The sequence below is a fragment of the Polistes canadensis genome, unplaced genomic scaffold (genome assembly GCF_001313835.1).
Source record: "Polistes canadensis isolate GaletaPanama2010 unplaced genomic scaffold, ASM131383v1 scaffold_89, whole genome shotgun sequence".
In the NCBI taxonomy this organism is placed as follows: domain Eukaryota; kingdom Metazoa; phylum Arthropoda; class Insecta; order Hymenoptera; family Vespidae; genus Polistes; species Polistes canadensis.
The window spans coordinates 285,034-305,130 of NW_014569636.1; the positions used below are offsets into that span (position 1 = coordinate 285,034).

At 30.9% G+C, this 20,097-nt stretch overlaps 3 protein-coding genes across 6 annotated transcripts; 1 reads left to right on the plus strand and 2 right to left on the minus strand.

Annotated features, from left to right (window-relative positions):
- Window positions 1-208: 208 nt before the first annotated feature.
- On the minus strand, window positions 209-5,398 carry LOC106786974 (transmembrane GTPase Marf). 4 transcript variants are annotated; one of them, XM_014748913.1, is made up of 14 exons: window positions 5,106-5,398; window positions 4,702-4,772; window positions 3,852-4,132; window positions 3,645-3,771; window positions 3,185-3,578; window positions 3,002-3,109; window positions 2,823-2,843; window positions 2,405-2,558; window positions 2,198-2,336; window positions 1,809-2,122; window positions 1,415-1,710; window positions 1,179-1,346; window positions 908-1,104; window positions 209-829 (listed from the first exon to the last, which is right to left on the minus strand). In XM_014748913.1, the coding sequence occupies exons 3-14, from the start codon at window positions 4,027-4,029 to the stop codon at window positions 625-627; spliced, it is 2,301 nt and encodes a 766-aa protein (XP_014604399.1). In that variant the 5' UTR covers window positions 4,030-4,132; window positions 4,702-4,772; window positions 5,106-5,398; the 3' UTR covers window positions 209-624. The 4 variants fall into 4 exon arrangements, with proteins under 4 accessions (XP_014604399.1, XP_014604402.1, XP_014604401.1 ...); XM_014748916.1 differs by having other exon boundaries at window positions 3,852-3,936; window positions 5,106-5,238; XM_014748915.1 differs by lacking the exon at window positions 2,823-2,843.
- A 41-nt stretch (window positions 5,399-5,439) lies between these two features.
- Window positions 5,440-9,168, plus strand: LOC106786975. The gene is made up of 7 exons (XM_014748918.1): window positions 5,440-5,727; window positions 5,970-6,130; window positions 6,207-6,363; window positions 6,460-7,026; window positions 7,100-7,390; window positions 7,491-7,699; window positions 8,124-9,168. Exons 1-7 carry the CDS (start codon window positions 5,661-5,663, stop codon window positions 8,163-8,165), a joined length of 1,494 nt encoding a protein of 497 aa, XP_014604404.1. The 5' UTR covers window positions 5,440-5,660; the 3' UTR covers window positions 8,166-9,168.
- Window positions 9,169-11,267: 2,099 nt separating this feature from the next.
- Window positions 11,268-18,403, minus strand: LOC106786976. Its single transcript, XM_014748919.1, has 4 exons — window positions 18,185-18,403; window positions 14,645-15,046; window positions 13,966-14,179; window positions 11,268-13,194 (listed from the first exon to the last, which is right to left on the minus strand). Exons 1-4 carry the CDS (start codon window positions 18,222-18,224, stop codon window positions 13,041-13,043), a joined length of 810 nt encoding a protein of 269 aa, XP_014604405.1. The 5' UTR covers window positions 18,225-18,403; the 3' UTR covers window positions 11,268-13,040.
- Window positions 18,404-20,097: the final 1,694 nt, after the last annotated feature.

Below are 20,097 nucleotides of genomic sequence, written 5' to 3' on the forward strand. Positions count from 1 at the left end.
TTTATGAGCAGAATATATATCCAACAATCAAATCTTTATTTGTATTATAAATCTGAGTACATTTTTTCATGTGATATATATATATATATATACATATATTGCATATGTTTGGTTTTTCTCTCTTTTTTTTACTTATAACAAAATAATAGATCTTTTAGTGAAATCACAATGTGTATAGAACATTATATAACGCTTGCACCAATATTTAATTATATATGTAAACGTATATTAATATTGTATAGATAAAATAATCGTTGCACATCGCAAAATGTACAAAGATAATTAATTAGACTAACAATAAAATAAATCTTAAACATATTACAGCTACCCGCTTTAAATATTTATAAAGATAAGAAGCGTTTCATCGTTTTCATTTGTATCTAAAGAAAAATCTGAATTATTTGTTATAAGTTATTGTAAAGATCTAAAGCATCATAATTTAAATTGAATTATTTCTATATGTGTTTGTTCACTTCAAAGAATATAACTTTTAGTCACAATCGTTTGAAATTAGGAACAACATTAAAAATTGTTTATACCTATATGAATTCTAAAAAAATATGTAACACAATATTTCTACGACGAACTAAACGTTAAAATACATAATTCGTTATCTCTATGTGTTCAATTTAGAGATTTTAAATAAGCGACATTAAATAAATCTAATTCGTTGGCTAAATAATTAGCCTTATTTCGTAAGACTTTAGCTTTGGATGAGGATTCTTCTAGAATTCGAATGGTATTGGCGATAGTTTTGAGCTCGGCATCCATTTCGGTTGTTGTTTCATCCACTAATTGACATAGACGTGCAAATGTACCAGAAAGCTCCCTAAAGTCAATGACAATTTATATATTTTTTGTTCTTGTTCTTGAAATATTATTAGCATTACAAATATCACGAACTTACTGTTGTACTTGATGACTACAATTAGCAGATGTGAGATCGACGATCAATCTTAATTTCTTTGTAGCATGTGCGACGTATTGTCGTTTAAATTCAGCTTCTTTTGCTTTATTAGTCCATGTTAATCGTTCATAAAGATACAAAGCACCATAAATTGCACCAGTCACAGCGATAAGTCTCCATCCAATTGTTTTCAACATCTAAAATAACAAACAAAATGATAATTTATGTTATATATTATTGTGTGCTCGATGTTACTTCAATTGTTGCTTACAAATCCAGCAATTATGAGACCACCCATTGTGCCTTGTGATGTTATCGAAGCTATAGCTACTCGTGTAGCTAATGACCAATCGTCTGTATTTGTCGAAAAGTTTGGTGTATTTGATATAAATTTAATAGAATCAATGCTATCTGTTGGCGACGTTATAGAAGGTGGAATCTAAAAATATTTTATTAGTTATCATAACGCTTTAAAGTAATCAAATAAATCTGTCTTTTAATGCATACCTCTTGTGGATAATTAGAGATAGCTAGTTTTTGACTATTTTTTCCAGCAAATCTATTGATAATAGATGTTAAACCCCATGAAAATCTGAATTCTAAATCCTCGTGGAAATCAGCGCATAGATTATCGCAATTTAATCTATAAAGGATTTCGAATGGTGCTCGTCTGGGTAAAATATTTAAAGAAACTTGTTTCTTATTATCTGCTAATAAACCTGCCATTCTTTCGGTCATTTCACGCTGCGAATTTTCCATATTTAATGCTAAAGCTGTACTCAAGCGTGCTCTTAAATTGGAACCTTTTCAAATTAATGAATATTTGATTTAATATTTTATATTTACTAAATTGTTTGTTGTTTAATTTAGATGTATATAAAAAGTAGTAGCCTTTTATTACCTAAACCATGTTCCACGTGTGTATGCAATTCACGTTTATATACGTTCAATACCAGTGCTTCTGAATGAAATGGAACACTAAATTCATCAACGAGCACAGCTAATCTACGAATTTCTTCATTCAAAGCCTTGGATACTTTCTGTTCAACATCTTCTACCATATGATGAATTTTATCTTTCATTTCTTGCGTCAATAATATTAATTGTTGTTCGGTGAAATTTAATTTATCGTGAACTTCCTTTTTAATATTTAATTGTTCACTTTTCATCTTTTGTGTTTTTTCCAATATTTCATCTAAAGTTTGTCGAATTTCCCTAATAAAATTCGACATTACTTAACGACATTATTAACAAATTTTAATAAAAACATAACTTTAATAAATTGCTTACGTTGCTATGTGTTTACCGCGTTGAGAATGTTGTTCGAATTTAGTTTTAACAGCGGACTTCGATATACATTCTTCAAATTTTCTTTCGAAATCTTGGAATTCAAAATACCGATTTTGAAAACCTTCTGCTAATGCACCATCTGTACAAGAAAATATAATAAAAAAAACGGTAATAAATCTGCAATTATATTTTTTTAATCTAACTTACTATGAGCAGGTTGACCACGTTGTTCTTGCATACGAGCTTGAAGTGTTTCTTTAGCAGAAATAAAAAATACACGTTCTTCAGCATCTTTGGGAGTATAAACCTTTAACTCTTTTGATAAAAAGTCCACAGCGCGTTCTTGATGTTGAGCTCTTACCTACGCAAATGACATATGCATGTTAACAATTGGAAAATTAAATCTTACAAACATTTGTAACTTTTTCAAATAGAAATAAAAGGATAACAAAATTATTTACAATTGCGAGTGTTCGTTCTTATGCTACGTGCTTTTGTGTACAGCAAATAATGATCTAAATGATCAACCATGATAAAAACTATTAAATACTGTAAGGAATCATTATGAACATAAACATATAACATCGTTTTGTTTAAAACAAATTCATACGATAAGCCAACTTACCTCTTTTTGTTCTTTGACCAGCTATGGGATAAATTGTGAGTATTACTTGAACCAAAATCTGGCTATACGATATGTTCAGATTGTAAATTAATATACTAACTACTTTACTACTACTAAATTATTAAATTAAATATAAATAATATATTAATACCATTAGCAATAAATACATAAGTAGATACCTGATCGAAGAATTCTGGTTCGGAAGCAGATGCATCCCATCGATTGTTTAAAATAAATATATTTGGTTTTGATAACTTAGTCGATACTTTGTGGAAAAAATTTTTCTCCTTAAAAAAGTAATCATTGGTTATTAATATGTATTAAAAGAAAATAGAAAAAATAGTTTTTTTTCTATTACTTACAGTAACCATTAAAGTGGACTCAGCATTTGCAACCAAAACAAACACATCCGCATCCAAACAATGTTTATCGATCCATTCATCTAAATTAGGTGTAACATCGACTCCAGGACTATCAACGAAGACTACATCATCTCTCAATAGAAGACATTTTTCTTTCGGCCAAAATATTCTAACCAAATGACTTTCGCATAATTTTTCTTTACAGAGAGCATGACCCAATTGTCCAACCGATTGTACCGGTTGTTTTTCTGTAGACCCTTCGGTAATAAGATAAGCTTCTCCATTTTCAGCTCCTTCAACTTGTAAAAAGCAATTTGTTGTGTGTCCTATTCCACTGGGTAGAATCTTATCTCGTAACATTGCATTTATGACTGTACTTTTTCCATTACTCGTTCTACAATTTATACTTATTTAGTATTATTTCTAATCGATATGGTTTAATCAAATTAAATATAAGTACCTTCCAAAAAATGCAACTTTCATGTGATCTCTTTTAAGAACATCTCTTATCGCACGAACTTTATCAATATAACTTTGGACTCGAGAAACTTCTTCTGCATTAACGATCTTTCGATCATTTTGCAATGCTACAAAAATAACAATATGTCGTAATTAATATTATATAAGACATTATAGTATATGTTTTGTATGAATATAAATTACTAACATTCCATAAATCCAACCGTTTCTTGGACATAGTCATCTACTTCAATAAATATGTCGTTTATTTTCTTCTTAGCTTTAACGAAAATCTGTAGAGGAGAATGATCAGTTCTAATATCAGTAGATCGAAGTTGATTTTCTCCCCCAATCATAGATATTGTACGATTGATATAAGCAGCCATTTACGTCTTATGCTTTATACAATACAGCAAATTAATTAAAAAATATTGTGCAATTTTATCGGGAAGAGATTGTAGACACACAGTGCACTTCATGCAGGAACAACTGAAATCATAAAAGAAGCAATGAGTCAACATTTTCTACTAATATCTATAAGTAAGAAAAATATTAGATGTAGCAATTCGGTGCTTTGATATTAAATTATTTATAACTCTCGTTTTAATGTAAATAATTGTTAACAAAGTACCGAATTAATTGCTACACCTAATACATTAATGATGTGAAAACTACAAATATTATTGGAATATAATTTCAATATAAAAGTGAATGCTAAGAGTTTTATAATGTGTTTATTTTTTCTAACATCGATATGTAATTTTTAGCAATTGTAAGGTTCTACTACGAGGACACACTGCTTTAATAAACTTGCTTAAATATAAAGAACTATAATTTAAGTACAATGATTCTACAAAAGCTTAGGCATATAACTGAACATATTTTTTAAACAGAATGAAATTTTATATAACAAAATTTATATCTATTGAAGATGGAATTTGCATATACATATATATACACATATACATATTAAAGATGTATTAAAAAACTAGAATTTGATGGAGCAATATATACAACACAGATGATGAAATACAATATCATAGATATAATATAAAAACCTTTTTATCTTTGGTCATTGAAGTATCCCTCGTAGTAATAATCGTTTGTTATAATGAATTCTTCAAATACACTAAAACATTATAAATATTTGTTTATTTTAGAACATATCTTTTAAGTTGCCCAAAAAGTTCGTGTTAAATTTGACATTGAATATATATTTATAAATCGATAGGAATTTTTCTAGAAATATACACACATATTTCATCGAAAAATAAGATATTAGAATTGTTAAATAAATATAATTACTTATATGTTAACTTGTGTGACAAATAATAATAGTTATTAATAATCAAAGTGTGTGCAATTGATGCAAAAAATGCGTTGTATATGTCGTTAAAGAAGAGAAACCTAACCAAACTTAAAACATCTCAGTGTATATTAATAGGAAATAAAATAAACTTACCGATGGATGTTAACAAACGTTATTTAAGTTCGTACAATATATATATATAATTAGAAAATTAATGAAATATGATTTTAGATATAATTTATAAATTTTGTAACTATTATTAAAATGTCCTTTATCAATGTATAATGTGTAGGAGTTCTTGTATCTAAATCTAAAATTTGGATGCACCGAATCAACCAATCAGTGAGTTCGTAGACAGAAAGTGTATGTTTATTGGTGTTTATTAATGCATTTTAGAAGTCACGTTTTGTTCCCACAGTGCAATTGACGTAAAGTTTAGTACGCACATTTTAAAGTATTTTACAAGGGGATATATTAGTATTTATTATAAGTGCATGCGTGTATTAGGATCAAGGTATGCGTGCTTCTGCGTGAGCTAAACATTCAATGCAATTGGTGTTTCTGAGAAGATTTAACCAATCAGTAAGAAACATCAGATTATAAATGGCTACCATATAGTGATAAACGCATAAGTGATCTTGCAGTGTTACGAGGACGGTCTGACGACGATTAAAATAAATTCTATATAAATGTGACAATTTTGTAGTTATGTGCGGAATGCAAGCTTCATATTCTTGCTGCATTCTTGTCTGGACTATTTATTGTTTTTCGTTAGGTAAAATCTCATTATTATTATTATTTTTTATTTATTTAAATGTCATGTAATTAATTATTTTAAAAATAACAATGGATTTCAACTTGTCATCGAATTTGAGTTATTGCAATTGTTAATGTTTATTTTTTTTTTTATATTTTCTTATTTCATTTATCTCTTTACATTAATATTGTAATATTTTCTATGATTTCTTTTATGCAATGAATATTTGATTAATTATTTTGTTATGTTTGATGTTACAGTTCATTCTTCGATGCATGTCATCTTATCGCACAATGGTCCTGTTATGTTAGATGGTACGATTACAATCAAAGCAGATTTGTACAATCCGGATGGATCCCGACCATCTGGTCCATTCAGATATAAGTGGACCGATGATGCTCTTATACCTCATAGAAGTGTTGTTAGTATTTTAATTTGTATATATAATGTGTGTGAATAACTTGTATTTATTATAAATTATGAAAACAATTTTTTAGGTAGGGGATACATGGAATACTACTACGTATTGGAACTTGAGTTATCCCAGAGAGAAATATTCTATAGGAACGTATAAAGTCGAAGTAACAGTTGAAGTACTTTTTATTATCTTTTGGAAGAATGCAACCAGTAATCGCATAAGTTTTGAAGTTACATGTAAGTATTATAACATTGATAGATATATATATATATATATATATAAATTTATATTTATATTAATTTATATTAACTTTTATTATATTTTATATATAGCACTTCTCAATGGCAACTTAACGGTATCGCAAGCAAATAAGACAGTGAGCGAAGAGTTTGTTTCATCCTCATTGGAAACACAATTCAGTATAGATATACGTAAAGGAGATTATGATTTTATAAAAGAAAATGCAACGTCTGTATCGACTTACTGGTTTATCGATTGTCAAAATTACGGACAAACTAACGATCTAAATTTTGTTTATAATTTTACAAATGTTGATGTGTCTCATGGTATCGCAGCTTTAGTTGTTGCATCGTACGAACCTATCCAAACCACCACAACTACAGTCGCAACTACTGTACCGTCTTTAAATTCGACTTCAAATACTACTTTAATAAATGCCAATACGAGTCTTGCTCTATCGACAACTACAATATCGCCTACAACTGTATCACATATAAATACAACCCAAGCAACATCTATGACAAATGCACCTGCGATTAATTCAACTATGCCAAATCATAGCAATATTTCATTTCCATACGTTTGTCTAAATACGTCTATTATACCTCCTGATCCTAATAAAACATATGGTTATTTTACGAAACAAATTTTTGTTAAAGGCAAGTATACTAAGTAATATTTTAGAAGTAACAATTATAAGTTGGATTAATTTTTATTTTAATTACTTTATAGCACCGATAACAAATATCACAATCAAGGGTACTGATTGGATTCAACCCTGGGACATGTTGTCTCTTAATGTGACTTGTAATGGTTCAGGACCATTTTATAAATGCTTAGAATTTCATCAAGGAAAATATAACGTAACCGGTAATGAGACGTGCGAATATGCTGATCACCTGCAATCGTGTAATTTTTCTATCGTTCGTTATTTCTTTGAACCTACCGAATATACAATTTTGGTTATATTAAACAACGACGTCACTAAACAAATTTATCCTAAAACTATAACTGTTTACAAAGGTATGCATATCTTTTTTTCTTTTTTTAAATCCATTATTAATTTATTTTCTTCATTTAAGTTTAAAATAATGATGTGTTTACTATTTGCATTATTTTTCAGTAACACCAAAGCCACAACTCTCGGTAATAGTCGTTCCTGTTTCCTGTACTCTTGTTGCTGTTGTTCTAATAGTTTTTGGTGTGGCGTATTACATCCAAAGTAGAGCGAGATTCACTGTTGAAGTAGCGGATTTTGATTTTGGCCAGAATAACCCAGAGATGGAATATAAAACGTTTACAGAACGATTGCGGGATTCATTTAACAATGCTGTAAGACCAGAAAGCAAACATTTAAGTGTACGAGCGCCTTATTATGGCAGCATGAACTACCAATAAATATAAATTGCATCATTTAATGCAACTACTATTAACAATAAAAGTATATTATATCAACAATTTCGTAAATTGATTATCTTACGAAATATTTGAAATTATTTTATTACGAAATGAGAATATACACGCATATGAAGATAATCTTTAATGATAATCGTTTATACAAATATTTCATAAAATAATCATTTTACAATAACTTTATCATAGTAATTTTCTAATGAAAGAGCAATATTTTATTTAGCAATGCATGTAAATATGTAAATTTGTAATCTTAATTGTAAGGAAAAAAGAACAAAAAAAGAAAGAAAAAGGCAGGTCTTATAATATACACAAATTTAGTTTGATTAATTTTTCCTTTTAGGGATATAAACCGCTTAAAAATTCGAATACTTTACAAACATAACATTTGTAAAAGAGACATGTCGTCGATACAAACTTTACAAGTTTGTAAGGAGTACTTTTAAAGTTGAAAGCAAGTGTACTTCTACAATGATCCAAGAAGTCCAAGAAACGATGAGGTTTGTTAAATCTTATGCAGCAGTATTTGTAGATACTAAGCTGTTTCGCATTAAAATTACTACATCATTATTCACTGTAACCATTGTGATCATTCCGGAGTGGATATGAAAAAAGAGAAAAGCCAAAAACATGACATCAAGATTCGGCACGGTTAATCATGTGCATCTAATATGGAAACACGTTGGACATATTTTGTGAAGATCAGTGTATACGTGATCATCGTTATGTGATGGATTAAGAAAGTATGCGCCATTCCACATAATTTTTCCAACTACATAAAATTAGAAATAAATCTATGTCCACACACACACACACACACACAGGCAATATACTTGTATATTATAATTTAATATTAAGCTTTGTATAAGTCTCATTTGTGCACAAAAATTTCTCTATTTTTCTTTTTTCTTTTTGTTTTTTTAAATTTTCAGGATACTAAGAAAGTAGTGTAATTTTTATCAATTTTAGATATGTTTTTATTATTTTATCTATCTGTTGTTTTCATGACAATCCGTAAAGACAATCTGTCTGATAAAAAGTAAATCGTAGCATGAGTAATTTGTGGGAAAGACTATTAATTCTTTCATCGTATATAGTGATCTATTACATTATATTTAGAAAATTACATTTACGCGATAGCTGAAAATCTAAATTGCTTTTATGTAAATTAGCACTATATATATATAATTTAAATGATATAAAAATGAGATTTACATAAATATTCATTTTAATATACTATTTTAATAACTTCTTTTAAAAATCATATATATATATTTTACGCTGTATTTAAGATTATAAATTATGAAGCAGATTTCTTGAAATGTAGAAATATGTAAAAGTTTGAATATTTACAGATTGATTTAGACTAAGTAAAGTGAAGCTAATTATTGTTAAACAAAATTTCTGTTAATTTATACAGGGTTTCCTATAAGCGATGGTACACCCTGTATGTTCTATTAATTTATAATGTATACATATATATCTCTATCGCTTAGTTTTAGAAAACTTCAAATACAGAGCAATAGTTAAAATCAAATGTAAACTCTTTTGATTTCTTATAGAATAGGATAAAAAGTAAATCGAAACGATAACAATAAAGAATAGAGATATATATATATATTCTACTACTATTTATTCTACTATTTTACAATAATTGTAAAAAAATTGAATTGATATTTAATTGTGATAAATAAATACAACTAACTTGCATACGTTGTATTTTGTTATCCGAATAAAGTTTACAAATCTGCTATAATTGAAAATTTATTGCAATTTATTACATTTGGTTTTACTTTGACACTCTGCTTAGATCTCAATCAAACAATTGATATTTTATTATCGGAATAAATAGCAGTTTTGTAGGTATAATTTATTAATGAATTATCTAAATATTCAGTGTTAAATTTCTTTGAATGTTGTATTAAAAATGAAAGCACTCTTCGATTGATTATATCTATAAAACAATTTTGAAAACAATGACAACGATATTTTCTCCGAAAAAAAGAACAAATTTATTCTTAAGATAAACGTTGTTATCTTGTTTATGGAATTTTGGTATATATTACGAAGATCGAATGTAAAATATTACCTAGATATATTTGTTGATCCTTTGATACACGATGGTTCACATGCAAGCGCACTTTAATGGTGCAATATGTGCACGCTAACTCACACATAGACGGCTGTGAAAATAGCAAACGAACGAGTACGTTTAATCTCGGAATTCGATCAAATTCTTAACTAATATTTCAAATTTGTTGAGAATGTATTTGTAATTATTTTTATCTTGTTTTCCTTTGTTATCATTAAATAATAAGAATATTATTTTTACGGTAGATTCAATTAAAAAAACTAAATTTTGATTAACGTTAAGTCATTAATATTTCAATAAATATTACAGTAGTATGTACTATATAGATTCTAATTTATATACACTTATGATTATATATATTAAATAGATTATTATAATATATAGCCATCGAAAAAGAAATGAGAAAGAAAAGAAAGAAAGAAACAAGTGAATAAACGTAATCAATTATTGAGAGAATCTTCTTAGTATATTAATTTATTTTTTTATAAATTAAAACACTTAAGGCAGGCACCGAATAAAAATAGTCCGATAGTTGATATTAAATTGTTGCATAATTTTGATCACGATTTGAAATAGAACGAACGATTAATTAATGTAATTTGAAAATAGAAAAAAAATAGTACGTATTTAATTAATAATTATTTATATATTAGTCGTTACACAATATCTACAAATTGTCTCCATTTTCGATAGGCAGCTTGTCAATTATACAAAAGAATTTTTATCATAATGATAAAGTTTGGTATAAGTATCCGAAAGAAATTATGCAGCAACGTAATAATTTAATATACATCATAAGTATATTATATTATATATATAGATTAACTTTCATACGTTTTTTAAATTCGTTATCAATACGTATGAAATCTTTTTTATTGTACTATATATACAGAAGATGAAACACAAAGAATATCACTGCGAATTCGGTGGTTTACGACGTAGCGACTATCCCCCAGATACGTCCACTCTTGTCGCCTTTCAACATTTCAATATTCTTCTTTATTTCTTGAATCCTAATTTACGTAGAGCCTTTAAGTCCACGCCTCGATAGTAGTCTTCGCTGAGAAATTCACCACCATCATGATATGTTTATATGATTGTGTTATAATTATTTGCTTCTTATGGGATATATAAGTAAATGGTTTTAATTCAAATTGATTGGAATTTAAAATTTCATTATATTTCTATTTATTCGATTAGTATTTCTTGAATATTTTTGATTAATATTTTATTAAATAAATGGTCAGTATATTTAGCAATAATTATTATAATGGATAAGTTAAAAAATTGATTTTATGATTCATTTTATAATATATAAATCACGAAATGAATTTTTTTAATTTTTCTTCTTAGCCAAGCATAATTATTATGTATGAATATTTTTTTTATTGTAAATACTGTGATCATTTATTTAGAATATTAATTAAAAATATTAAGAAATACTCTGACCCATGTGTATTTGACCGTACTCACATAAATGTTAAGAAAACTTCTATAATTTTACTTTGAGAGTATTGTTACCCCCTTTCTTTTTTTCATGTAAATTATAAAGAATATAATAAACAACCGATAGTAGTTATTAACAGAGTACGTTATAAATTTTAAAGACAACACAACATATATATATGGCATCGTTATTAGATCGGTATTAAATTACAAATGTTCAAGGTGCGTGCAAACATAGGAAGATACAGGAGAAAAGGATATTGAAAGTAACTTAAGTGAAATGTAAGCTACATTAATTGATATTAGCATTCAACATTATAGAAATTAGGTCAAGAGAAAAAGAGAAATAGGGAGAGAGAGAGAGAGAGAGAGAGAGAGAGAGAGAGAGTGAGTTAACAATTTACGATCCGTTCTTCTAATGATTATTTTCACGAATAGATTTCTTCAATAATGAATTTGCCGACTTTTATTAAAAAATCGGATCGCAAAAGGTTGAGAATATCCTATTGAAAAATATATCATAACTATAATCGTATTTTCTTGAATGTTTTTTTTTATTTACACGTTTTCAATTTTACTATAAAACATACAAGTCGGCGATTTTATTTTGTAGCTTGTAATTAAAAGCGAACTATAGACCGAACTCGGGCCAATATGAAATATTATTTTTGGCAATCGTTTGGTCAATGAACGCTATCTAAAGATAGATAAAATTAGGATAAATGTGTAATATTATTATTTGTCTTGTTAACTTTGTCCAAATAATGTGGATAAAACGAAAGAGAAAATCTTTAAATCTGCCGAGACTTTTATTGGAAGTGCGAATTAGTTTAATATCGATTAAATTTAAATGTTAAGAAAAATATAAAGAAAGATAATATAAAGAGAGAAATATATAATAATTCTGAATAATTCGAAATAGATATTAAACCGATCGGCACTTCGGATAATAACTTTGCACTAAATTCAATCAATTATTGAACCATTCGGTAACGATGATTCACAGCCAACATTCGAATAATTTACATTAAAAGAGACTCGTATATAACGTGTGCAACCAAATTCATTAAAAATTATTTGTAAAAACGTTAGGAGACAAAATTCTACAACATATCATTTAAACAACCTCATCATCTCATCATTATCATCATCGTCATTATTATCATCAAGTGTCCATTATCGTAATTCGTTTTTTCGCGTTAAAGTTGGCCGATTTATTAAAACCGTATTGTACGTCGATCGAAGAAGGTCAACCTGATCGTGACCACAAAGATCCTCAAGATATAATTTCGGATCTTTTGAAATCTATTTAACATTCGATTGTGAAATTCGGCTACGAGAAAGAATCGTGCCCGATCGAATTAGAATAAGAGAAATGCGATTTCAACTAAACAACACTTGAAAGCTATTGTTTCTTTTTTTGAGCAGGTTGGTGGGGGTAGTAGGGGGCTAATGTTCGTTCTCAATTAAAAAACGCGACAATGCTTCCATATTGGAACCACATGTTCCTCTTTTCTGAATGTTGATGCTGCCGAGAGCAAGAGTGTGGAGGTGTTTGGGGGTTGTTGTGACCGTAAGATAAAGAAGATCAATGGAACTTGTGAGAAAAGGGATCAAATAAAATAACGAAAGAAATAGTAGGAAGTGTTGGAAAAGGGGAATGGGAATTGGATGGAAAGAAATAATAAAGAAAAAACAAATTGATAGAGTAATTTAGAAGAATTATTCCTGGAGAGGTGCGGATGGCCTCGCAGGTATCGGTGCGGGTCTAGGTTTGCCTTGAGATGGTTTCCTCGGTTCGCCAGAACTTTGGATTCCAGCGAGTAACTCGCTCTTCCTGATGCTTTTTAGGTCCAAGTCACCATAGTAATCCTCGCTGTGAAGCAAAATGGAAAAATATCCAACGGTTAAATACATGCGCGTGCAATTCGACCCGACACGTGTTTTGTGTGTGCGCGCGCGCTTTTTTTTTTTTTCTTATGGTATAAGCAAGGGTTGAAACGACAGTTCCGAAAAGTTATGGAACAAATACAGAACTGATATAACGTTATTTCTTAAGAATCAAAACTGAAGTCGATATGGCCAAGAACTGTTATATCCATAACAGAGTTGTTGTATCATTACTTAAAAAAAAAAAATCGAAACCGATATCACAACTGTTTTCAACCCATGGTGGGGGGGTATAGGTATAGGAATAATGCATGATGCATGCTACGTGAATGTGCAGATTAAATAACATAATACAACAAATGAACGAATATATTATAACGATTTCAAATAAAATCCCTTTAAACAGTGTTCTTAATTTTATTTGCGACACAACAGAATATTGAAGCGTTAAGGATATGCAGTAACAAAGGGATTGACATTTGGTATGGTAGATTATTACCAGGACATACATATACCCAGACAAACTAGATTGGCTTGTACTCGACATCGCGAATTAGATCAAGTTAATACGGTGAAAGTAAGTAGTATATACGGTGTTCGGATCGAGCGAAAAGTAAACGATAAATGTTGTATATAACGTGGCTTACTTTCAGATAGGCATACACAGAAAGACCGAAGGTATAAAAGTTTAACGACGAGTAGGGAGATAAATCTCTTGCATAGAAATCTCTAATTGCATAAATGATTTGTAACTTACCATCCTGGAACATCTTCAGGATCTTCGCAAGCACCGCTACCATCGGCATCGCCGATTTTGAAGACGGTACCAATCGGACAACCATATTCTCTAGCAATACCCTCGAGACATATGTAATACTTTCTACAGTCCTCAGGATGGGCGTGTCTGCTGAAGCTGCCGGATGCTCCGCTCACTTCACCTGCGGCTGGACACGTGAAACCTCCCGCGACCTCTGTTCAATGTAATATCGCTGTATATACATATCTCTTCTCATTTATACTCAAAACTAACTACACTATCAACTTATAATCTAGATCTAGTTAAAAAGCAAATAAGTTAGAACGTAGTCGAGTATTAAAGTCTATTCCCTGTTTACTTATTACCACAAGAAGAAGGTAGGTCAAACTGCAGAATATCCTTATGCGCTTGCTTGCACGCGCCAGTATGTTCTCTTACATATGTTACACGACGTGACATTTGAGAATCTTTCTAAAAGGCTAAATCACAGAGAGGAGTAATCTTTCTTTAGAATATGTCAACTACTGTTCATAGACCGAAGTGATTAAATTTGAGAATTTTTGTCTACTGCAACGATCGATCCTTTTCCGATTTTATAATATTTTTTATTTTTGCATGGCAAATTTCAATTCGACGAATAAATATAAAACTATAGGGTTTAATATGTTTATGCGTTTACCTTCGTTTCTGCATTCGGGTACTTGATCGGCCCACATGCAAACTCTGGCTTCGCGATCGTAAGCAAGTCCAGGACTGCACTGATATCTGGATGCTTCTCCGTTCCAACAATTCCAGAATACGTCGCATTTCTTCTCATCCGGGAAGATACCGTAAAGACGAGAACAATGGGGCGTACTGATCGGTGGTTCCAATTGCGTTCTTTCACCGCATTCAACGTTGTGCAGGTAATCGCAATTCTCGGTAAGGAATTTACTGTCGGATGCGTCGAAAGCCAAACCGTTCCCGCACGTTTTCAATTCCGCTACGTTATTATCGCACTTCCAATATTTGTCGCAGGATATGTGATGTGGGTAGAAACCGAAGTCATCGGGACATTTGAAATTTTCCTGGCCGTTACTTCCTGTAAAATTTCATCAACAAAATATGATCGATCGAATTATACGATTCCTAAGTGCAGTTTTTTCGATAGACGAAAGGGAGGGAACTGTCCTTGTCGTTTCGATATAAAAACAAAATAATTAACAATGAGAAAAAACACAAGGTGGGCTAGGACGTCGAAGCCCAGTTTCAAATGTTACATTATTAATCGTATAAGTTATGATAATTGCCCGTTGAAAAGTTAAAACTTTCGATTAATCTTCGACGAAATAATTGGAATGATGAAATCTGTTTGTTCGATATCTCATTTTAAATTCGCGAAGGCCGGGGACCTTTTTTATTCGACTGACAGATTACTTTCGCTCTCAACTCAGAAACTGGTTTCGTTAAACCATCATCCTGATGTTACGCAGGCAAACACGGAGTCGTATTTCTTTTTCTCTATCTCTCTTTCTATCTTTCATTGATTATTTCTTTCTCGATTCTATTATTCCTATCAGCATGATTTTAATTCTCGTTTCTTAGGAAATAAGATTTCTGTCCGGAAAAGAAAAGAGAAATAAATCCCAACCAACCCCAATGTAGAGATTGCGGTTATTAAGATGAAGAAGAATTCTAAATTACGGATAATCCCTGTCGTCTAGACTCTGTCGACAGATCCTATTTTAATATAATTCCAGGCTTTTGTTTCTATCGCTCGTCAAATAACTCGCTCGGTTTAAACCTCGGAAGAGAATGAACTAATGGTGAACACAATAATTAGATAGTATTAAACGTAAACTTAAATCCCTTCTCGAAATGAGAAAATTTCATCCAGGAAGTTAATATTTTGGAATTCCCATTCCTATATATAACTACTACTAATTATTATAATAAATTTTCAATGGGCCAGCAATTTGCGTTGAAATTATTCTACAAAATGATTTGATCAAACTATTACGGTCTGATATTAAAATATCATTCGCAGGTTGCGAAAATACGCGAATTTATTTCTATTTTAATTTCTTATTTAGGTAATCTCTCGGAAAAGAGAATAAAATATGTTTTCAAGGGTAACGGTAATGATTAGAGTCCGTAATTGGGATAATGTGTCGGAATAAATAGTCCTTTTGGCGACATACGATGGCCGAATAAATATGAATGCGTTATGTAAGGATACGAGCTGACTTTCGCCAGACGCTTTCACTTTGGGCCCAGAGCCAGCCGGATACCCGGAGCAGCCTGTGCAGCAATAACAGAATTGCTGTTGGTGGTACTGGTAATGGTAGTGGTGGTACTGCTGGACCCTTCCAGCATCCCGTTCACTCCTTTCTGTTCTATGTTCTTCATTCGTTCAACGTATACAAATATAAAAGCAACTACCGTGCTTCTGTACTATGCATATATGCCATGTACAAACAACCGACGTATTCATAGTTTTCAAAAGAAAAAGTTAGAGAAAGATCATATGTATGTAAGATCTTGGATGTTTTTACATGTTCGTTTATACGTTCGAAAACACGTGCATTACTTTTTCCTATTTTTATACTTTTCTAAACGACGATTAGCCCCGACTAGACCGATTTCCTGTATTTTTCTTGATTTTCGTCATGCTTCAATAGCATTAGAAACTTCCGCAATAAGATTTCGTTTCGTTGATATTATTTTGAAATTATTTTAATAAGTTACCTAGATGGATATTAAATTTCCTACTTAAGAAATATTATCCTTGATCTTCTCGCATGGTTGGACGATTATAAAAATCAAAGAGAGAGGGATGAGTTAAAATCCGGGCCAAGGTTATCCTCGTATGTTAAAGGAAAGGGAAGGAGTTCGACTTTCGCACGAATTACATGTTTCTTGTGTCGCAAATTTATGTTGGCTCTTTCCTCCCCACCCCCATGCTTTTTCTTTCTTTCTTTTTTCCCCCCTATTTTTTTCTTTTCTTGCACTAACGTCAATGCCGTTTAAAAATGAAGGTGTGGTCTTTTACAGACGAATCGAAAAACTTTCTCCGTCATTCGTGAAGCGTTTCAATTTTCACGGCATTAACTACTCGTGTTACTTTGCTTTATCGTTTTATCGTTATTCTTATCTTCCGCTTTTTTTTATTCGTAATTTCTTTGATTTTTTTCATTACGTTGTTTTTTTCCCCTTTCCTCTTGGTCTCTCGTTTTTTTATTTTTATTCACAGTTTTCTTTAGGTGCGAGCGATCGATTGGTTATGTTCTTTTTTTGTTTTAAGAGAAGAAATGTTTTTCTCTCATTTTCTTTTCATATATATAATTTGCAATATTTATTATATCATTTATTTTTTAATATTTTTTTCTTTATTTAAATATGAAGTATTACAAATTTCTAATAAAGTCAACTATAACAATGTAATATATTTGGATATACTTATAGGATACCAAAAAAATGATTAGTTCTACCGAAGGTTTTGAAATTTCCATAATTCTACTTACTAGTTAATCGTTTATTAATCGAGTGGGTTTGAATGATATTCATAAAAAGTAAGTAGGCTAACGACTTAACGAGTGTGATGATGCTGCGCTGCACGAAGAACATCTATTATTATTATTATTATAGCATGGTAATAAAGTTAATCCTCTGGATCCCAAATGTTTCTTTTTATAAAACATAAGATAAATAATTTTGAAGAAATCCTAAATTTATTTCGACTAGTCCGAAAATAATCAAACAATATATCCTACGCCATATTGTAGCGAAAAAGTCAAAAATCAAACGATATAAAAAATCTATCTTATTTAAATGAATAAAAACGAAACACTACACGAAATATTAAATAAATCATTTAACGTGAAAAAATAATGTTAAATATTGGAAATAGAAAAAAAAATTGAATCAGCCGAGAAGGAAACTAATCATTGAAGTCCGACAATATCCGATAAGTTATTAATTAAAGGAACAAGGGGGGAAAGAACTAAATAAAACTATGGCGAGTGTTATAAATAGACGGGGGTGAGTACATTGTTCGCGCTAGTTCACATGCATATCACACACTTTCATCCGTGTCCGTTATCACTACCACCGAATCCCAATGAAAAATCGCGCGCGAAAAACCAAATAATTGAATGAATCCATTAGATAGAATCACGTCGCGTAATACCAATGGATTTTGAATCGATGCACATTTGATTTTGTTCATTCATTTACGTACCGGCGATCAGTATGGCGGCTATCACGTAGTACGTCCTCATGTTGATTTAAGGAATAAAGCGTGTTCGTTGTTTGCGTTCGTTCGTGCGTGCTCCAGGAGTATTCGTCTTCGCGTTTAAAAAATAATGAATAATACCAAATACGTGAATCTAATGTAATTGTGATGTAAATGTAAGGAAGTCACTACTGTGCAGACACCACCTCCACTTGGTTAGCTAAGAGAAAGAGATCTTTCTGTGTTCGCGTCTCCTCGATTTCCAACTTTATATCAGGCATCGGTCACGTGTCGTGCCCTTCCTCCACCAATTGCCCCTCCTTCTCTTCCTTGCACCTACCTTCCACCTCCTCATCGTTTGTCTCTTCTTCGCATTACTTCGAGAAAAGACCTATCTTGTACCATATTGCTGTACTATACCTTCCCAAACCCCCTCCCATCCTTCTTTCTATTTCTCTTGACTCCTCACCACCTTTTCTTTCTACCCAGGTACCCGTCCGTCCTTTTATTTTTCGGCCTCCGCACAAAATGCCATCCATCCGGAGACTTAACGGCGCGTTTGCGGCCCCCCGAATTAATCAATCAATTTCCTTCTGCTCGAAATCAAATCGAAATTTAGATTCCTTTTTTTTCTTTTTTATACCCCAAATAATACTCCTGCTTGTTGTATATTAACTTATTCCAAATTCTGACATGCTATATAGCATTTATGCACGCATTGAAATCTCCGTAGAATGCAAATCGCGGATAGGTTTCCGATTCAAACATTCAACAAAAAAAAATACGATAATTATTTATCTATTAAATAAAATCGGCACACGAAACTTATTTTTCCGGGCAAAGGCTAATATTTATTTCTAATTAGATTTAGAAATCGGTATGATCATTATTATTATTATTATTCTACAACGTAAGAGATAAACGTTATAAACGAGATAGATTATAATATAGGAAACGATTATTATCGGATGAAATTTTAAATAGAAATGGGTCTCTCAAATATTATCATTTCTATCACAAATTGACTGGTTATATTTCACAAGGCGATATTACTTAACGATCAAGAGAAGAGGAGGCGACCGATGATAATTTACAATTCTCATTTCTAAAACAAAGTATATGTTTTATGCAACAGCGAAATTCCCATGAGGAGTTAACACGTATGGACATTAAAAAATGCGCGAGTTTATCATAATGGTCGTATAATTAAGATAACAATAGACTTCGTCGTCCGAGGTGTCGATGCAAACACCATATTTGTCAATGTCTGCATTTGAATGGCGCTCGGATGAATCGAACCTTACCTGCGAGGTGAATTATACAAAAAAAAAAACAAATACTTTTACCATAAAATCATGGCTGTGAAATAAAAGAGACGTTGTAATAGAGAAGAAACGAGAAGGAAGGAAGGAAGGAAGAAAGGGAGGAACCAAAATGGCGGACGAAATGAAAATCACGTATGGATTTACGTACGAAAATGTGGGACGATGAAAAAAATCGATAAAAATGTAAGTTGAAAGAGATTTTCTCGTGGTTTACAGACGGAATACCGATCGGGCGAGACGCGTTCAGCTTGTTCTTGGAAAGACCAAGGACGATTTCGAACAAGGTGGTCACGCATGTTAATGCCAGACGCTTTCGACGACAACGGAACTTTCTCGCTCCGTTTAATCCAGTTTCTCGAATAAATCGTTTGAAGCGAGCAGAGAAGGGCATTACTTACTTATTTACTCTTACTTGGTATAAAGAATCTACGCGGAAGGACTTTTGTCTTGACCTTGGCACGACATCGTGCGGTATTTTAATAGATTCCATTTTTTGTTTAAATAAATTCGCTTAACGTCCAGTGATTGTAAAATGTTCGATGAATTATGTATAATATTTTTCTTAAATTCGCATCATCGTCGTTATCGTAGATT

Bases quoted from the DNA above. Each gene is read 5' to 3' on its own strand.
- LOC106786974 (XM_014748913.1), bottom strand. From the start codon at position 4,029: ATGGCTGCTTATATCAATCGTACAATATCTATGATTGGGGGAGAAAAT. The intron at 2,123-2,197 runs GTAAGCAATTTA...GAATTTTATTAG, and splicing joins CGCGGTAAACACATAGCAAC to GGAAATTCGACAAACTTTAG. The intron at 1,711-1,808 runs GTAATAAAAGGC...TAATTTGAAAAG, and splicing joins ACACGTGGAACATGGTTTAG to GTTCCAATTTAAGAGCACGC.
- LOC106786976 (XM_014748919.1), bottom strand. From the start codon at position 18,224: ATGAGGACGTACTACGTGATAGCCGCCATACTGATCGCCG. The intron at 14,180-14,644 runs GTAAACGCATAA...TACATTGAACAG, and splicing joins ACCCGAATGCAGAAACGAAG to AGGTCGCGGGAGGTTTCACG. The intron at 13,195-13,965 runs GTAAGTTACAAA...TTTGCTTCACAG, and splicing joins CCTGAAGATGTTCCAGGATG to CGAGGATTACTATGGTGACT.
- LOC106786975 (XM_014748918.1), top strand. From the start codon at position 5,661: ATGTGCGGAATGCAAGCTTCATATTCTTGCTGCATTCTTGTCTGGACT. The intron at 7,391-7,490 runs GTATGCATATCT...ATTATTTTTCAG, and splicing joins AACTATAACTGTTTACAAAG to TAACACCAAAGCCACAACTC. The intron at 7,700-8,123 runs GTAAGACCAGAA...TTTTCCTTTTAG, and splicing joins GGGATTCATTTAACAATGCT to GGATATAAACCGCTTAAAAA.